Source organism: Grampus griseus (assembly GCF_964374135.1).
Source record: "Grampus griseus genome assembly, chromosome: 10".
NCBI classification, from domain to species: Eukaryota; Metazoa; Chordata; class Mammalia; order Artiodactyla; family Delphinidae; genus Grampus; species Grampus griseus.
This window is the reverse complement of record NC_139004.1, coordinates 53,373,298-53,390,040: the sequence shown is the minus strand read 5'-3', so window position 1 is coordinate 53,390,040 and position 16,743 is coordinate 53,373,298. Positions and strand designations below refer to the sequence as shown.

General features: G+C 36.3%; 1 protein-coding gene across 2 annotated transcripts in view; it reads right to left on the bottom strand.

Annotated features, from left to right (window-relative positions):
* Positions 1–16,743, bottom strand: part of PDCD6IP (programmed cell death 6 interacting protein) — a 58,134-nt gene that overhangs the window by 17,102 nt on the left and 24,289 nt on the right. The window contains exons 7-11 of one of the 2 annotated variants that reach the window (XM_082663004.1): positions 14,443–14,574; positions 9,326–9,548; positions 7,663–7,786; positions 5,450–5,627; positions 732–843 (exon numbers count right to left, since the gene is read on the bottom strand). In XM_082663004.1, the coding sequence (XP_082519130.1) occupies positions 732–843; positions 5,450–5,627; positions 7,663–7,786; positions 9,326–9,548; positions 14,443–14,574 (769 nt within the window). The remainder of the gene's footprint in view (positions 1–731; positions 844–5,449; positions 5,628–7,662; positions 7,787–9,325; positions 9,549–14,442; positions 14,575–16,743) is intronic. The other variant, XM_082663005.1, reaches the window with a different exon arrangement.

Genomic DNA, 16,743 nt, shown 5'->3' with positions numbered 1-16,743 from the left:
CTGACTTAAAAGAAAGGCGGATATATTTTTAGAAAAATCTCAATAGTATTAATTACTTTTACAGAGAAATAAAACAAGTCTAGACATCATTTATCTTAACAAGCACAAAATCTTAATATTCAAAGTCTTAAAAATAACAATTTGGGGCTTCTCTGGTGGCGCAGTGGTTGAGAGTCCGCCTGTCGATGCAGGGGACGTGGGTTCGTGCCCCAGTCCGGGAGGATCCCACATGCCGCGGAGCGGCTGGGCCCGTGAGCCATGGCCGCTGAGCCTGCGCGTCCGGAGTCTGTGCTCCGCAGCGGGAGAGGCCACAACGGTGAGAGGCCCGCGTACCGCAAAAAAAAAATAAAAAAATAGTAACAATTTGGTTTCAGGTTAACTGTTAAAACTCATCTTTTACTATCCACTACTAAGTGAAATGAAATTACAAAACCATATATATAATATCATATCATTTATGTTTTTAAAATATGCATAGAGCTTGGAATAGGAAAAGAGTATTACAGGATCATTTTAATTTTTACTTTCTTAAGAATTCGAACTTCTCATAATGAATGTCGATTACCTTTGTTATTTTTTGTCTTACACGGAACTGAAGAAAAACACCTGGATTTTCATAATAGCAGTTTCAATAAAAACACGTTTACATCAGAGCCTACTTCAATCAAGCAAAAAACGTAGATCCAAACTGAGAACTTACTCAAGTCAAAGTCATTTATGCACATTCTTACCTGCTCTTAAGGGCTTATAGAGTTCATTGGATGGCGTCCTTTGCCAGCGTTCCTTGAATTTTGCTCTTAAATCATTGTCAGTTGTTTCTTCTTCATCCAACAGTCTTAATGACTTTTAAAAAGAAGGTAAAGCAACAATGAAATATTTCTGGTGTAAAAAATTTAAAACAGTTTTTAAATGATCATACTCAATACAGGTGAGAATTAGTGAGCTCCTACAGTACTGGTTAGAATATAAATTAGTACAATAATTTCTGCTGCAGAAACCCAAGTTATATTTAACAAAAAATCTTGTAAAAATTTAAGACTAGGTTAGCCATTACCTTACTCAGTAAAATTAAGAAGACTAAGAGATTATGCACATCCATGTACCAAGACTAATTTGAACAAAGATGTTTTTAAGATGAAAACAAATAGAAAGCCTTTAGACCACTGAAGCCATAAACAAAACAGAGAAAACTGATTAATTCATGAAAATAAAAGATTTAGACTTCACTCCCAATACAACAAACTGAAAATTAACATATAAAAAATGCCTTTCTAATGCACAGCTGAGAGGACAGGATAGTAGAGCGCCTGAAACACAAGTGCTAATCCACCAATGGACACAAGTGCTAGAGTCAATGGTATCTGCTAATTCCTGATAGCTTAGAGCAGAGGTCTGCAAACTTTTGTGTCAAACATTAGGGTAAATATTTTAGGCTCTATGGACTATAGTTTCTGTCAAATATTCTTCTCCTTTTTTTTTTTTTTACAATTCTCTAGAAGTGGTAAAAATCATCCTTAACTAGTGAACCATATAAAAACGCCACAAGGTAGAACTGGCCTACTGTCCCTAGTTCACCTCCTACACATTCTCTAATGGCTTAGAGTGTGAATTTAACAGAACATGAATAGGAGACAAGAAACACAGGTGGAGTTAATAAGAGGAGGAGGTTAGATCAAGGGCATGATCTTCCCTCAAACTGGGTCACTTCCAAATGGGTGACACTCGGTGGACAAATTTTTAAAAAGGAAAACTGCCCAAGAGAAGGGAACTTAGAACTGAAAATCATAAAACCTGTGTGACACAAAGTCCTAAGATGAATTTCAGAGTAAAAGATTAACCACAAAGAAAAAAAAAGAAAGAAAAAACCCTCCAAATTAACAGTCTTAAAATACAGGAACACACCAAAACAAAACAAAAACAAAACAAAAAACACTGAAATAAGAGGAACAAACCACAATTAGCAAAAAATCAGCAAAAATAACAAATCATGAAACCAAACCACAAAGACCACAGATACTAAGATGATAAAATAAAGAAAATAAAATAAATATATTTACTACATTTAGAATAAGAGATAAAAGTATGACAGGAGAAAGAGAATGAGAAGAATTGAAAAAGAACCAAATAAGATTTCTGGAAATGAAAAAAATAAAATGAAAAAGTTAGGAAGTTAATGGATAGTTAAAAACTGCTGAGATATAACTGAAGAGAACAAGTGAACTGTAAGACTGACCAGAAGAAATCACACAAGATGAAGCACAGAGCAACAGAAAATACAAGTGGTTAGAAGACCTGGAAAATAAAGGGAGAAGATTCAACATCAGAGATCCAGAAAGAGATAATAATGAGAATAGGGAAAAAGCAATATTGAAAGAAGTGAAAACTAAGAACTTTCTGGGATGGATGAAAGACACAACTCCTCAAATTCACTGGATCCAACAGAATATCAAGCAATTTAAATGAAAATAAACCCACACCCAGACACATAATAATGAACTTTAAAGAAGAAAAATAAGTGTACAACTTCCTTGCTGTTAAAAAGAAAAGAAAAAAGAAAGAAATGGAGGAAACTCAATAAAACCAGGAAAACTTAAGGGTGAAGAGGGACAAAAAAAGAAGGAAATCAAAAGAGTGAGACAAGTAGAAAATGCAAAATATACAGAAGAACATGATTCCAAATATATGAATAATCACAGCTAATATATACGGATTTAACCCTCTACAAACAGAGATGAAGATTGTCAAACTAAAAGAAAAGGAAAAACCTTACTATGCGCCATTTACAAAAGACACAACGATAAGGACACACAAGTTGAAAGTCAAAGACACAACAAGAAAACTACAGACCAATATCCTTTATGAATATAAATGCAAAATGCTCAACAAAATACTACCAAACCAAATCCAGCAGCACATTAAAAGGATTCTAGGGCTTCCCTGGTGGCGCAGTGGTTGGGAGTCTGCCTGCCAATGTGGGGGACGCAGGTTTGTGCCCTGGTCAGGGAGGATCCCGCGTGCCGCGGAGCAGCTGGGCCTGTGAGCCATGGCCGCTGGGCCTGCGTGTCTGGAGCCTGTGCTCCACAGCGGGAGAGGCCACAGCGGTGAGAGGCCCATGTACCGCAAAAAAAAAAAAAAAAAAGATTCTACACCATGACAAAGTGGGATACACTAGGAATACAAGGGTGGTTCACATCTAAGAATCAATTAATGTAATACTCTGTATTAGTAAAATGAAGGGGAAAAAACCCATACAATCATCGAGATACAGAAAAAATATTTGACAAAATCCAACACGCTTTTATGACAAAAACACTCCAAAGGCATGATTCTGTTTATCTGAAATGTCCAGAATAAATAAATCTATAGAAACCGAAATTAGATTTGTGGTTGCCAAGAGCAAGAGGAAAGGGAGAATGAGGAGTGACTCAACTCCATGAGGAGTTAATGGGTACAGGGTTTCTTTTGGGGGTGATGAAAATGTTCTGAAATCAGATTGTGTTCGTGTTCACACAATACTGTGAATGTACTAAAAGTCTAAAGAGGTTAAAATGGTGAACTTTTATGTTATGTGAATTTTATCTCAAAAAAAAAGACACATGTAGTTGTGAGATTAATATAGGTGATTTATTAAAAGAACCAATCAGGCATCTTGGAAATGAAAAATATGGGGGAAAAAACAATAAGGCACAGCTAAACAGCCAATTAATAAGCTGGATGGCTAGCCTGAGACAACCTCCCAGAAAGAACAACAGCACAAAGAGAAAACGTAATAGAAACTTTAAGAGGTGTGGGACTTCCCTGGTGGCCCAGTGGTTAACTCTCCATGCTCCCAATGCAGGGGGCCTGGGTTCGATCCCTGGTCAGGGAACTAGATCCTGCATGCCGCAATGAAGATCTCGCAGGTGGCAACAAAGATCCCGAGTCCGCAGCTAAGACCCAGTGCAGTCAAATTAATTAATTATTTTTTTTAAAAAAGAGAGAGATGTGAAGAACTGACCCAGAAGCACCACAATCAATCTAACAGGAATTCATTAGGAGAATGGAGGAAAAAAGAGTAACTGAAGAAACAGAATCCATGAATCTAAGATGGAAAAGGCCCAACAGTTCCCAAGCAAGATAAATTTTTTTTTTTTTTTTTTTTTTTTTGCGGTACGCGGGCCTCTCACTGTTGTGGCCTCTCCCGTTGCGGAGCACAGGCTCCGGACGCGCAGGCTCAGTGGCCATGGCTCACGGGACCAGCCGCTCCGCGGCATGTGGGATCTTCCCAGACCGGGGCACGAACCCGTGTCCCCTGCATCGGCAGGCGGACTCTCAACCACTGCGCCACCAGGGAAACCCAAGCAAGATAAATTTATCATTTAAAAAATAAATTAGTGGACACTTTAAATTTTCTCAAAATCAAGACTAAAATTAAATTTGCAACCACAGAGATAAACACTCAAAAACAGTATCAGATTCACAACTAACAACTTATTTAAAATGAGACTCTCCAAGTACAACTGACAGAATAACAGTGACTCTGACTCATAAGGCTGTTAGGAACATCAAATAAAATAAATAAAAATACCTCATATTAAGATAGGCAGAAAACAGACATATCATATACACTAATAAAGCCAGTTTTTCCTTAATTATAAGATGAGCTTTTTTTCACATTAATATTTGTTTTATTTTAGTTAATCCTTTAAATAACCCTGGAAGGTATATATTCTTATCCCCAAGGTTCACACTGTCATCTCTGCCCCCAAAGTACTTGGATATGATGTAAATACAACATCCTCTGATAGTTAACTGAAAGATCAAAATATGAATTAAAGCATTGAGAACAGAAGTCACCTACACCTAAAAAAGATGTGACTCCTAAACTGACAGAAGCCAAAATAACCAGCCTGAATATATTTATAGCTAAAGAAACAAATGTATCAATTAGGGGAAAGAGGTGAAAGCACAGTAAAAGGAGAATAACATTGGCAAATAGTTGTCTTTAGCCAAAAAACTTGAGTGTTCCATTCTTATTGATAAAATCTCCTTTCTACTAAAAGATAGGTATAGTCGGCTTATAAAACATTTGATAGCCTAACTTCCTTAGTCTGATTCGTTGTTCACCAGAGACCTAATCTTTCATAGGAAAAAAAAATCATTAATTAGGAAAAGCTTGAACAGTTTGTGTGACAGTAATTTCTCACAGTATACTAGTTTTACACAATGGTCGTACGAGCTTCAGTAATGTGCATTTATATACCCTTAAGACACATATGACCCCATTTTCACTCAATCAGAATTCCTCTTGAGGCTGAAGAGCAGACTCTGTCTGGGCCACAGCAAAGTCACCTAAATGATGAGTGCTACCTTGTGAAACCCAATAGGAAGAAGCCTTGAGTCCTAATCCCTGCTGGACACCACAGGGTTGAAAAGTTTTTACTTGAAAAGCAAATCTCTTAAAACATACCTCATCTAGGATTTCTCTATTTCTTTGTAGAAGTTCAGGTAGCTCTTTGATCAACTGATCAACAGTCTGGATGCCTCCCTGTTCAATCACAGATGTGGACTTAGTCAGTATAGACTGAGGTACAGTATCTCCAGATATATCTTCAATTGCTGCTGGAAGATTAAGTGAAGCTAACACCCTGAAAAAATGAGATAGTATGTCATCTAGAGGTCTAATCCTCCTTTAAAACACTGATGTCCTGTATCCAAATCAATAGCAGCAGAGTTAGCACTCCAAAAAAGTGGGTAAGCCCTGTCAATGGAAACATAAAACAAAAATAGAGGAAAAACAGAAAATCAGTGATTGAAAAAATTAAAACAAAATCATTAAAGAGTTAAGTTAGGTTCACAGTTCAGAACTGAAAGCTAAAAGGTAAGAAATATGCATTAAAATATACTAGATACCTTTGGCTCACAGGTAAATTTAACTTCTTTCAGTCTAAGTAATTAAAAGTCAAAAATTCTATTTTGAAAATGCAATCTTTTATCACAATCCTGATATACTGTCAGTGACAAAACAGAAGTAATACACAAAATGGTTATAATTTCATATCATCTAAGCAAAATTTCAAGAGTACATAGTTGGTCTATGTATTAACACAGCATCTTCATCTGTTCTGTTTTGTGGCACAATAACTATTATTCTATTATTTCATTTACATAATGGAGGGGATGTTGGAGTAAACTTATGTTGCTTTCTCACTGGAAAAGGTAAAATGAGGTCAAAACCTATGCATTCATCAAAATTAAAAACATGAAAAAGCAAACAAGACTAGGAAAAAATTCTCAGTAACATTTCTGATAAAGGACTTGCCTCTAAAATATGTAAAGAACTCTTTAAAAATTATTAAGAAGAAAAACTCAGTTTCTAAAAATGAGCAAAAAGATTTCAACAGACACTTCACAAAGATATATGAATGGCTAATAAGCACATGAAGAGTTGCTCAACATCGTCAGTCATCAGGGGAATGAAAATTAAACCACTATGAGATACTGCTACACAAACACTAAAATGGCTAAAATTAAAGAGACTGACAATCCTAAATTCTGATGAGGATGCAGAGCAAGTGCATTTCTCACACAGTGCAGGAACAATGACTTTGGAAAACCATCTGGACATTTCATGTGAAGTTAAACATACACTAACCATACAACTCAGCAATTCTAATCCTAGGTTACTTACCCAAGAGAAATAAAACATGTCCACACAAAGATCTGTACATCAATGTTCATAACAACTGAAACGTCCATTAAAAGGTGAAAGAATTAACAAACTATTTAACCATAAAAAGGAATACTGCTCAGTAATAAAAAGAATCAAACTGATGCATAAAACATAGATTATGCTAAGTGAACGAAGCCCAACACATTTTTAATATATACTGTTACATGCTGTGCATACTGCAAGTATTGCATATTATACATACTGTAGCAATACTATACACTGTATATAATGTACTATCAATATATATCATATATAATGTACTATTTACTGTATATAATATACTATATACTGTCATGTACATATTGCACATGCTATAATGATTACATTTATATTAAATTGTATAAAAGGTAAAACTAACCTATGGTGACAGGGAGCAGATCAGAAGTGGCTAGAGGGTAGAGGAGGAGGAATTGAATGGAAAGGCATGAGGGAATTTTTTAGGGTGATGGATATGTTCTCTATCTTGATCATGATGGTGGCAGTTACATGGGTATACATATTTATCAAAAAGAATTGAACTATACACTTAAAATGGGTGTATTTTATGGTGTGAAAATTATACTTAATATATTTTTTAAAACAACGTATTATTTTCTTAGCCTCAATCCACCAAAAACAAAAACTGTTTCAGAATACTGAACGTACATGTATCTTAACCTTGAAAGTTCAGTTCTACTTCACATTTCCCTCAAATAAATATCCCCTAAAATACAAATTAGTGATCAAATATTTTCACTTTGTTTCAGTAATTAAATTTCTTCCAACTATAATATATTTGCCAGGGTTCAGTAAATATAGTGTCCCCAAGAAATGTGTGTGTGTCTGTATTTGTTATTTCAAATATCCTTGACATTCAGCTCTGAGCTCAGAAAACTACAACGTTCATAAATAATCAATCAGAAAACATCAGAACTTTAGAGATAAATTTATGAAAGTTAAGCTCTACTCACCCATTTGCCAAAGTGGTGGCTTCTCTCATTTGAGCAATTGATCTGTTAACTAAATCAGCTTTCCTCTGACCACAGGCAGCCAAAGACTGCTGCACTGACACAGGAACCATCTTCTCAAACAGATCTAAAATTAGGAATTAAAATTTCAAGAAAATTTTAAGACAAAAACTCAAACTGTAAAGAGACTACTCATATTTCCTTTCCAATATTCACATTAAAAGTCTACAAATATTTAAAGAACAAAACTAAATCACTATTGAAAATACGATGAAGAGAATTTTTAGATCACCATATTCGTGGACAATGATAACGAAAGCTTCTTCTTTGAACTTAATTTTCTTAGCTTTTAAAGATGTGTTAGTCATTAAGTTTAAAGGATCTTTGGTGAAGATCTACACAGGAGAAAACAATGCTTATTTGTTGATGAAACTGACTGAGTGGGCCACAGTGCTATGGTTTCCAGCTCTACCATTTCCTGGTTCTGTAACCTTGGGTAAATGACTTAACCACTCTGCATCAGTATCCTTATCAGTCAAATGGGGATAATAATAGTACCTGTCTCATGGAGTTGTTCTGAGAAATAAATGAGCTAATATTTGTAAAGTGCTGAAAAGAGTTTCTGGTACATGGTAGACACTTTGTGTTTGTTAAATAAGTACAGTTATCCCTTGGTATCTGGGGGGATTGCTTCCAGGACCCCCAGCAGATACCAAATCCGTGGATGTCCAAGTCCCTTACAAAAAATGGCACAGGGGCTTCCCTGGTGGTACAGTGGTTGAGAGTCCGCCTGCCGATGCAGGGGACACAGGTTCGTGCCCCGGTCCGGGAGGATCCCACATGCCGCAGAGCAGCTGGGCCCGTGAGCCATGGCTGCTGAGCCTGCGCATCTGGAGCCTGTGCTCCGCAACGGGAGAGGCCACAAGAGTGAGAGGCCCATGTAACACACACACACACACACACAAAAAGGCACAGTATTTGCATATAACCTACACATATCCTCCCAAATACTTTAAATCATTTCTAGCTTACTTATGATACTTAATACAATGTAAATGCTATGTAAATAGTTGCCAGAGGATGGCAAATTCAAGTTTTGCTTTTTGGAACTTTCTGGAAATGTTGTATGTGAATATTTTTCAATCAGCAGTTGCTTGCATTCATGGCTGTGGAACCATAGATACAGATGGCCAACTGTAAAATAACCACCCAATAACTTAGAATATTATCCTTGGCATCTCAGCTAGAGGCTACCATAATATTGCATATACCTACAATATTTAAGGATATTATAACATTTGATACAACCATGACTCCAGAAGTTTATATGTTTAAAGTCATATTTATGTATTTTTATTTTTATTAGCAGAATCTTAAATAACAAATGTTAACATAAAGACAAATGCTCACTGAGGTCGTTATCATTACTCAGACACAGTTTCAAGTTTTCTGACTCTGTTGCATATATACTTCATGCTTTACTACCATTTACTTTCCATCTTAAAATTTCACTGTAATTTTTATTCTCTTATTCACTTTGAACAACATGAAAGCAAATTATATTCAAAGCACACAATCGCCAATTATGTGATTTTAGCTACAAAAAGTAGATTAAATTGCAGAAAAAATAAGTAAGATTAAAGTGCCTCTGAACAGTTTGACATACCAGTGAATTTCTGGCTGATGGGTACACTGACTGGCGTAGATTTCACAAGTGTGGCTTTGCCAATAGGGTCTAGATCTTTAAGGTCTGGAACTCGATCATGATAAATGAAGTCATTATCCTTCTTTGCTGCAGTAAGGGCACGGTTGATTTTGTCAGAAAATTCCTTCACATTGACATATTCATCATAGCGAGATGCCACTGTTTTAATCAATTCTGCCGCATGCTAGTTAAGAAAATGTAAAAAGAAAAAGAGAGAATATTTTCTTTCTTTTTTTCAACCAGGTATCCAAGCACTGTTTTTTTAAAAAAATCTTTGAGGATTGGCATTACTAGAAATGTGGTCAACAGAACAGCCTAGAAATTCTCCCATCACAAAATACCAAAATATCAAAAATGAAGAATAATACAGAGCAGATATCCCTTTAAAGACATGAATGAATTACCAAGAAAATAAAAGAAATCAAAACTATAAACTGACATTGAGGAAAGCTGGCTCTGGCTGTTGGGTATTTCTGTACCCAAAGGACGAGCTATTAAAATGCATTAAAAGCCCTCAGGGAGACTTAAGACACGGGTCTTGAAACTACATAAGACAGAAAACTAAGAAACATCCCTTTCACTCTCCACATGAAGGCAGTAACCTCAAAGGGCTATACCCGTGATGAAAAGGGTGAGTCAGAAAAAAATTATGCAACATAGGAAATCAACAAGGAAGCATGCTGTGTCAGCACCAATAGGAATTTTTTCTTTAAAGGCTGCCCTTGTGATACATAAGATGAACACATGCCTCACATAAAGTTAGGGTTCAAATTACTCAGGTGGTGTTAGGTATAGTAACACCAGATAAAATAGACAATAAAGTCAAAGCATTATTAGAGATAAATTCAATATAAAACACTTTCCGATTTGCCAGAAAGATATAAAACCTCTTAAATATTGTATTTAAAAGCCTTTATCGGGCTTCCCTGGTGGTGCAGTGGTTGAGAGTCCAGATAATTACAGATAATTACAGATAATTACAAGGGCAGGGATGCTGGGGGAAGCAGAACAGAGGACTGAAAGTGGGGAGAAAGAGGAAAGGGGATGAGCACTCAGAAAATGTCAACAAAATACAAACTCTGAAAGTAGATGCATCACCTGGAAAAGCAAAGGCTGTGAGGAACTCAGGGAAATACAGGCACAGAAGTGGAATCCTTCCTACACCAGGCTTTGAGAAGCAGAGAGGAGGAGAGGAGGAAGGGCCCTATACAAGGAGGCTGGGAAAGATACCCTGCAGGAACCTTTTGCTATTCCCCGACTAAAATCAAGCTCATTCAAACACAAGTGACTGAAAAGGCATCCCATCTGCCTCAACACTAAGAAACCATAAGGAAAAGGATGAAAAAGAGCAGTTTAACTTTCCAACAGATAATGAAAATTCACTGAAGAAACGTTGCCACAGGGAGTTCCCTGGCAGTCCAGTGGTTAGGACTCGCACTTTCACTGCTGTGGCCTCGGGTTCAATCCCTGGTCGGGAAACTAAAATCCCGCAAGCCTCGCAGCACAGCCAAAAAAAAAAAGAAAGAAAGAAAGAAATATTGCCACAAAGCAAAGAACACAGCATACTAAAAAAACTAAAATAAGCTGAAAACTTAAGGATGCAATCACAGTACCAAAGACACACCAAATACGAACAGAGGACCAGATGGCCCAGATAACAGTGGGTGATAGATAGCAAGAAAATGTGAAATGGGACCTGCAGAACTCAGGAAAGAAAGTGAAGAAAATACGAAAATAGTTTAAGGAAGACTGTAATATTTATGCAAGGAACATGAAAGAGATAACAGACATCACAGAAATCAGTGTAAGAAACATACAAAACAAGAAAAAGTGAGGACAATTCAACATGGCAGTTGGGGAGCAGAGGCCATTACAAATTAAAAATTTATGAGACATATCAACCAAATGCAACATGAAGACCATGTATGAATCCTCAATTTGAACAAACCAACTGTAAAAACACATTTTACAAAAAATCAGCGAAAGCTAAACTATGTTTGGATACTATTAGATTACTAGAATTAATTATTAATTAGTATTAATTGTGCTAGATCGGATGACATTGTGGTTTTAATTTTTTTAAGACTTACATATACTGAAGTAACTTAAGGATGAAATGATACATAAGACAGCTGAAAATACTCCAAAAAAATAAGAGGGGAAGGGGAAACATGAAACGCAAAGCAAAATATTGATAATCACTGAAGCTGGGTAATGGATATTTGATGATTCTTACTTTTATATATATATTTTTGAAATTTTCCATAGTAAATACTTAAATAAAATTCATACAGAAGCATAAACAATCTCCTTAATATCTACAAGCTACTATCATAACAGAGAAAAAAACAATACTTTCACAAAATCAGTTTTATCCTCTCATTAGGTCCCTCATTAATGAATTAAACAAATTCATTTATTGTATGTATGTATGTATTCATTCTATCTGAGTCACTTTTTTTAATCTATATAGAGTCATCCCTCAGTATCTGCGGGGGATTGGTTCCAGGATCTGCCACAGACACCAAAATCCAAATTCTCAAGTCCCACAGTTGGCCCTCCATACCCAGAGACTCTGCATCTGCAGATTAAACATGGCACACGACCAGCATTTGGTTGAATCCATAAATTCAGAACATGAAGATACGGAGAGCCAAATATTTATTCACTGAAATAAACCTGCATATAAGTGGACTTGGACACTTCAAGCCTATGTTGTTTTTTATGTCTTTTTGAAGATCATACCTTGGCAGCTTTAGAGACTCCACCAGGATGATCAAGTGGACCCACCTTCTGAAGCCAAATGAACTGCACTGTCCAATAAGCGCACTTCATGAGCTGTGTAAGTCCAGGTTCAACTTTTCTTGGCCCCAGAAGTGAATCACAAGCAACAATTTTCCCTTTGTTATTTTACCTACTGTTGTGATATTCCTGACTCTTGTGATTTTGATTTTATATCTGGTTTGCTCATGACTAATAAGCTTGTCCCCATTATTGTTAACAATGATTGCAAAGCTGATTGAATGGTGCAACCATCAGGTACATGGGGCAGGAGAGACTATGGAGAATATGACTTGCTGGTCAACTTTTTTGTCTGTTTTGTTCTGTTTGCCTATTTCTGAGCTCAAATCAAGTAGAAAAATATCTCATACTTCATGGAAAGAGGAACAGCCCTTGGAGATATGAATCAGTAAGTATTTGTGTTTTATATGTTAACTTCTGACCTATGACTAAAGGTGTAAAACTGAAGTTATAAACTCTTGTGTGTCTATAACTGAAAAAAGTCTTCATCTCTTGTTATGTGAGTTTGAAAGTTTCCTTTTTCCAGAGGGGTTTTAAAAATTAGATTAAAATTTCAAAAGAGGCTCTTATATAACTGGTTTATAGAGAATAAAGGCTTATTTGAATATAATAGTCCCAGAATTCCCCCAAAATAAAAAAGCTAAACTTCTGTAAAACAAACAGCAGTGCTCATCACCCAGTCATTATCCACTGCAGTGGCTGACCAACACTGCTCCCTGAGAGAGGAATTCAGGATGAAAAACAAGATGAGGCACTCTATGCTTTCAAAAAACAGGCCCCTTAGACAGTTAGATGCGTATCTCAGGAAGAATTTTAATGAACCCAGATTCCCACATCTTCCCATACATAGAAAAGCACTAAAATCATTAACTTGAAATATCTGTTCTTTGTGACTAACAGTAATGTTACTGTCAGGCGTAAGCCTGACCGATTGTACATATTCCTTAGCCAAAATCATATATAAGCTGGTTTCTCCCCTACCTCTTCAGAGTGGTTCCCCAGAGCTACTGAGAGGCTGTCTCCCAGGCCACAGTCCTCAGTAAAGTCCCTGAATAAAACTTAAACTCCAACTCTTATGTTGTGTGTTCTTCTTTCAGTCAAAACTCCTAGTACTCCTAATACTTTAAATATGCTACCCTGAAAAAAATCTCTCCCCCAGAAACCCCTTTCTCAGAAGCATTTTCATATAATGCTTTCATATGATGCTAAGTTATTACAATCAAAGTGAATCCCTGGAAAAATAAAGTATGTTTGATAATCTGAGTGTGCCCGTCTCTGATTTTGTCAGTGTGGAGGTGTGGAGCATAATACAAGCATACATTTTATTTTTTATAAAACTTGGGTTTCTTTTCTCATGAAAAGACTAATTAAACTGAACTTCCTAAATAAGACTTGCATGTATCTTCTAATAACAGTCCATATTTAAATTTCCTTAACAGTCCTCTTCCTACCCTCTGCTTACCAACCCTCAAAATACAAACAACTCATGTAAACAGCCTTACCCCTGCTGCAAAGTTGCCCCAGATGTCACATCAAGTTTCTCACACACCCAGTGCTGATACAACAGCATAGAAGATACTCTGATTACCAAATCTATTTATGTATCTATTACCACTGTCCTTTTCAAGCTGTGGAATTGTAATGACCCAATTTAGACCAAGGCTAGGCCACAAGTTAAGTACTCCACAACCTTTCTGGAGCATATAATTAATTTAGAGTATTTTATATTACAATAAACATGGATAAATAAAAAGAAAACTGAATGCAAATTCTGCATGAAATTTTTAGATAAAATATGAGACTTCAAAAAGCACACAGTAGGTATAGCCTAGAAAATAAAAACAATCACCTGACTCTGTTGACAGGGGAAATGAGTGGGAAAGGTTTTTACGAGCAAACTTGGGAATCTCACTAAAAAAAAAGAGAAATCCGGGCTTCTCTGGTGGCGCAGTGGTTGGGAATCTGCCTGCCAATGCAGGGGACATGGGTTCGAGCCCTGGTCTGGGAAGATCCCACATGCCGTGGAGCAACTAAGCCCGTGAGCCACAACTACTAAGCCTGCGCGTCTGGAGCCTGTGCTCCGCAACTGGAGAGGCTGCAACAGTGAGAGGCCCGTGCACCGCGATGAAGAGTGGCCCCCGCTCGCTGCAACTGGAGAAAGCCCTCGCACAGAAACGAAGACCCAACACGGCCCAAAACAAATAAATAAATTTATTTAAAAAACAAAAAAAAAGAGAAATCCAAGTTACTTAAATATTTATTTCTGAGAAACTCACCTGTAACCTTGCAATCTCTTCTCCAAATTTCTTCTGCTGTTTTGCCAGGATAGACTGGTGGTACTCAGCATAGGCCTGCATGATACAGTGCTTTGCAGCCAAGACAGGGAACACCTCCTGGAAATAAAAATACTGACCAGGGGAGAGTCCAACCACACAAACCACCACAGACAACATGGGATGCAGGAAGAAAAAGGAAAAGGAGACAGAAATTAGAATCACCCCATTAATGGTTTAGAGATAGGTTAGTCAGGTGTAAACAGAGAAGACCACATGATTTTGCATGGACTGGATTCAATGAATTCAGTGTTTTTCTTCCAATTAGAATTAAAGTTTGGGTTCTTTTCTTTTTTAACTGTTAAATGAAGCCAATTAAGCTTTCACAGTTCACTTTAATTGAGCCATGAAGTCAACATTTTGTTTACAAAGAAGAAAGGAAAGCATGCATTAGAAAGAGAAGTAGAACGGACATTCACAGAGGAATACCAAGCACAGGGCTTTAGAAGCTTTCTTGTGAGCCCTTACCCAGCCCTTAAGAGTTAACTAAACCACCATTACTCACATATACTAATGAAATTGCTCTATAGCTGACTGTTTCAACATGTTTAAAAGACAAAAGACAGTAAAGTAAGTTCCCTCTTAAATTCATGTCCTAAGAGACTTTTTTAATAAAGATGATTTTTAGCCATATAAAAATTACTCAGTATCACATACTCAAAAACACATAGCAAACAGACAAATGCACTAAGCTAATGACTAATATGATAAAGTGCTATTTTGCCCTAATTTGTTTTGAAAAAAATTCCAGTCAAAATTAATTTTAGAAGATCCAAAAACATGAACCAAAAAAGCAGTAGAGGATCTTCTAAAATGTCAAATCCTAGCCTATAACCTCATTGTTTTTAGGAAGTACATGCCATATAATATCCAAGAAATATACTAGACAATCACTGTCTAGACAAAAAAATAAGAGAATCAAAAACTGAATTACTACCTTGTGAGCTTTCCTGTCTCCCAGTGAATAATTTCCTAGCTTCCTGGGTCACTACTTGCAGATATTCCAGTTTTATAACTAGAATATGAAAATATCTTATGAGATTTATTAGTAAAAAGGCAAAAAATAAAAGACATCTAAATCTCAAACTGTACTCATGCCAGTTCTCAAGGTAAGTCTGGAGCAACTTGGTACTTAAACAGGAGATTTTCAAGGAATACCAGGATTGGTGCAGAGGTAGTTTCCAAGTCTTTGTAGGTGACCTTCTTCTCTCCGGGACAGGACTGAACTAATGGCCCAACAGGATGTAACGGTACACTGTGCAGCTGATCATGAGGTCTTCCAGATGAAAAAAAGGTGAGAGGAGATCCCAAGTCTCTTTTTAAGAGCAACACTATTACTACCCAAGAGTCCTGGGCAAATTTCTACTGATCTCTTGGTGAATTTTAAATCTCCAGGAATCTTCAAATTCCCTAGTGCTCATATTCTGACTAATGTGTTGATGTACTTACATGCTTTTTTATTTCACCACAAAATTGTCTGCAATTTCATAATTTATAAAGATTCCTGAATGACTTATAAATCAATAAATTTCCCTACAAAAGAGCATGTAACAAATATCATTTGCTATCATACAGACAAAACTAATTCCTTGAACATTTCTGAAAGAAAGCAGTTGAATCATATTACATTTCAGTCTGTAAGTTTCCGTTTTTAAGCATTCTGAATTTACTTCTTAGTCTAATCATCTGCTTTGTCATTTACAAATGATCATCAGTGACTAGTCTCTTCAAATGCCACTTCAGAAAGGTTTATATTAAAACAATTAATACTTCCTGTGATATATGGTTTTAGATGGTTGTTTTCCTTAGCTGTCCAACAGCAGCCCAATTTTCTAGCCCTGTTGGCAAAATTTAATTCTAATCAAAGTACTGGATGAATTTGTTAAGTTTCCTTTTCCTTTTGTCTTTATGTCTGTTTCTGCGCTTTAAGATTCATCTCTAAGAAAACAGGACAATAATTAAAAGGGTGAATAATCAACATGCTCAAGTACTCATGCTGTATGTACCAAATAACCAATGATTCAAAACTACACAATGCCCTGATCTGATAAAATTACTGGAGACAGGTGTTCAAAATTTTCCAGCAAGAGTTTTAGCTCGGAAAAATAAGTTTAGTAAAGAGTGGAAGCAAAGGCATCCCCTAAATATGAAAGAGAATTTGTCATGCATCTTAAATAAAAAAACTGTTTCTACAAATATACTCTTCAAATGCCGCTCCTTAAATTTCAAATTTCTTTATAAAAC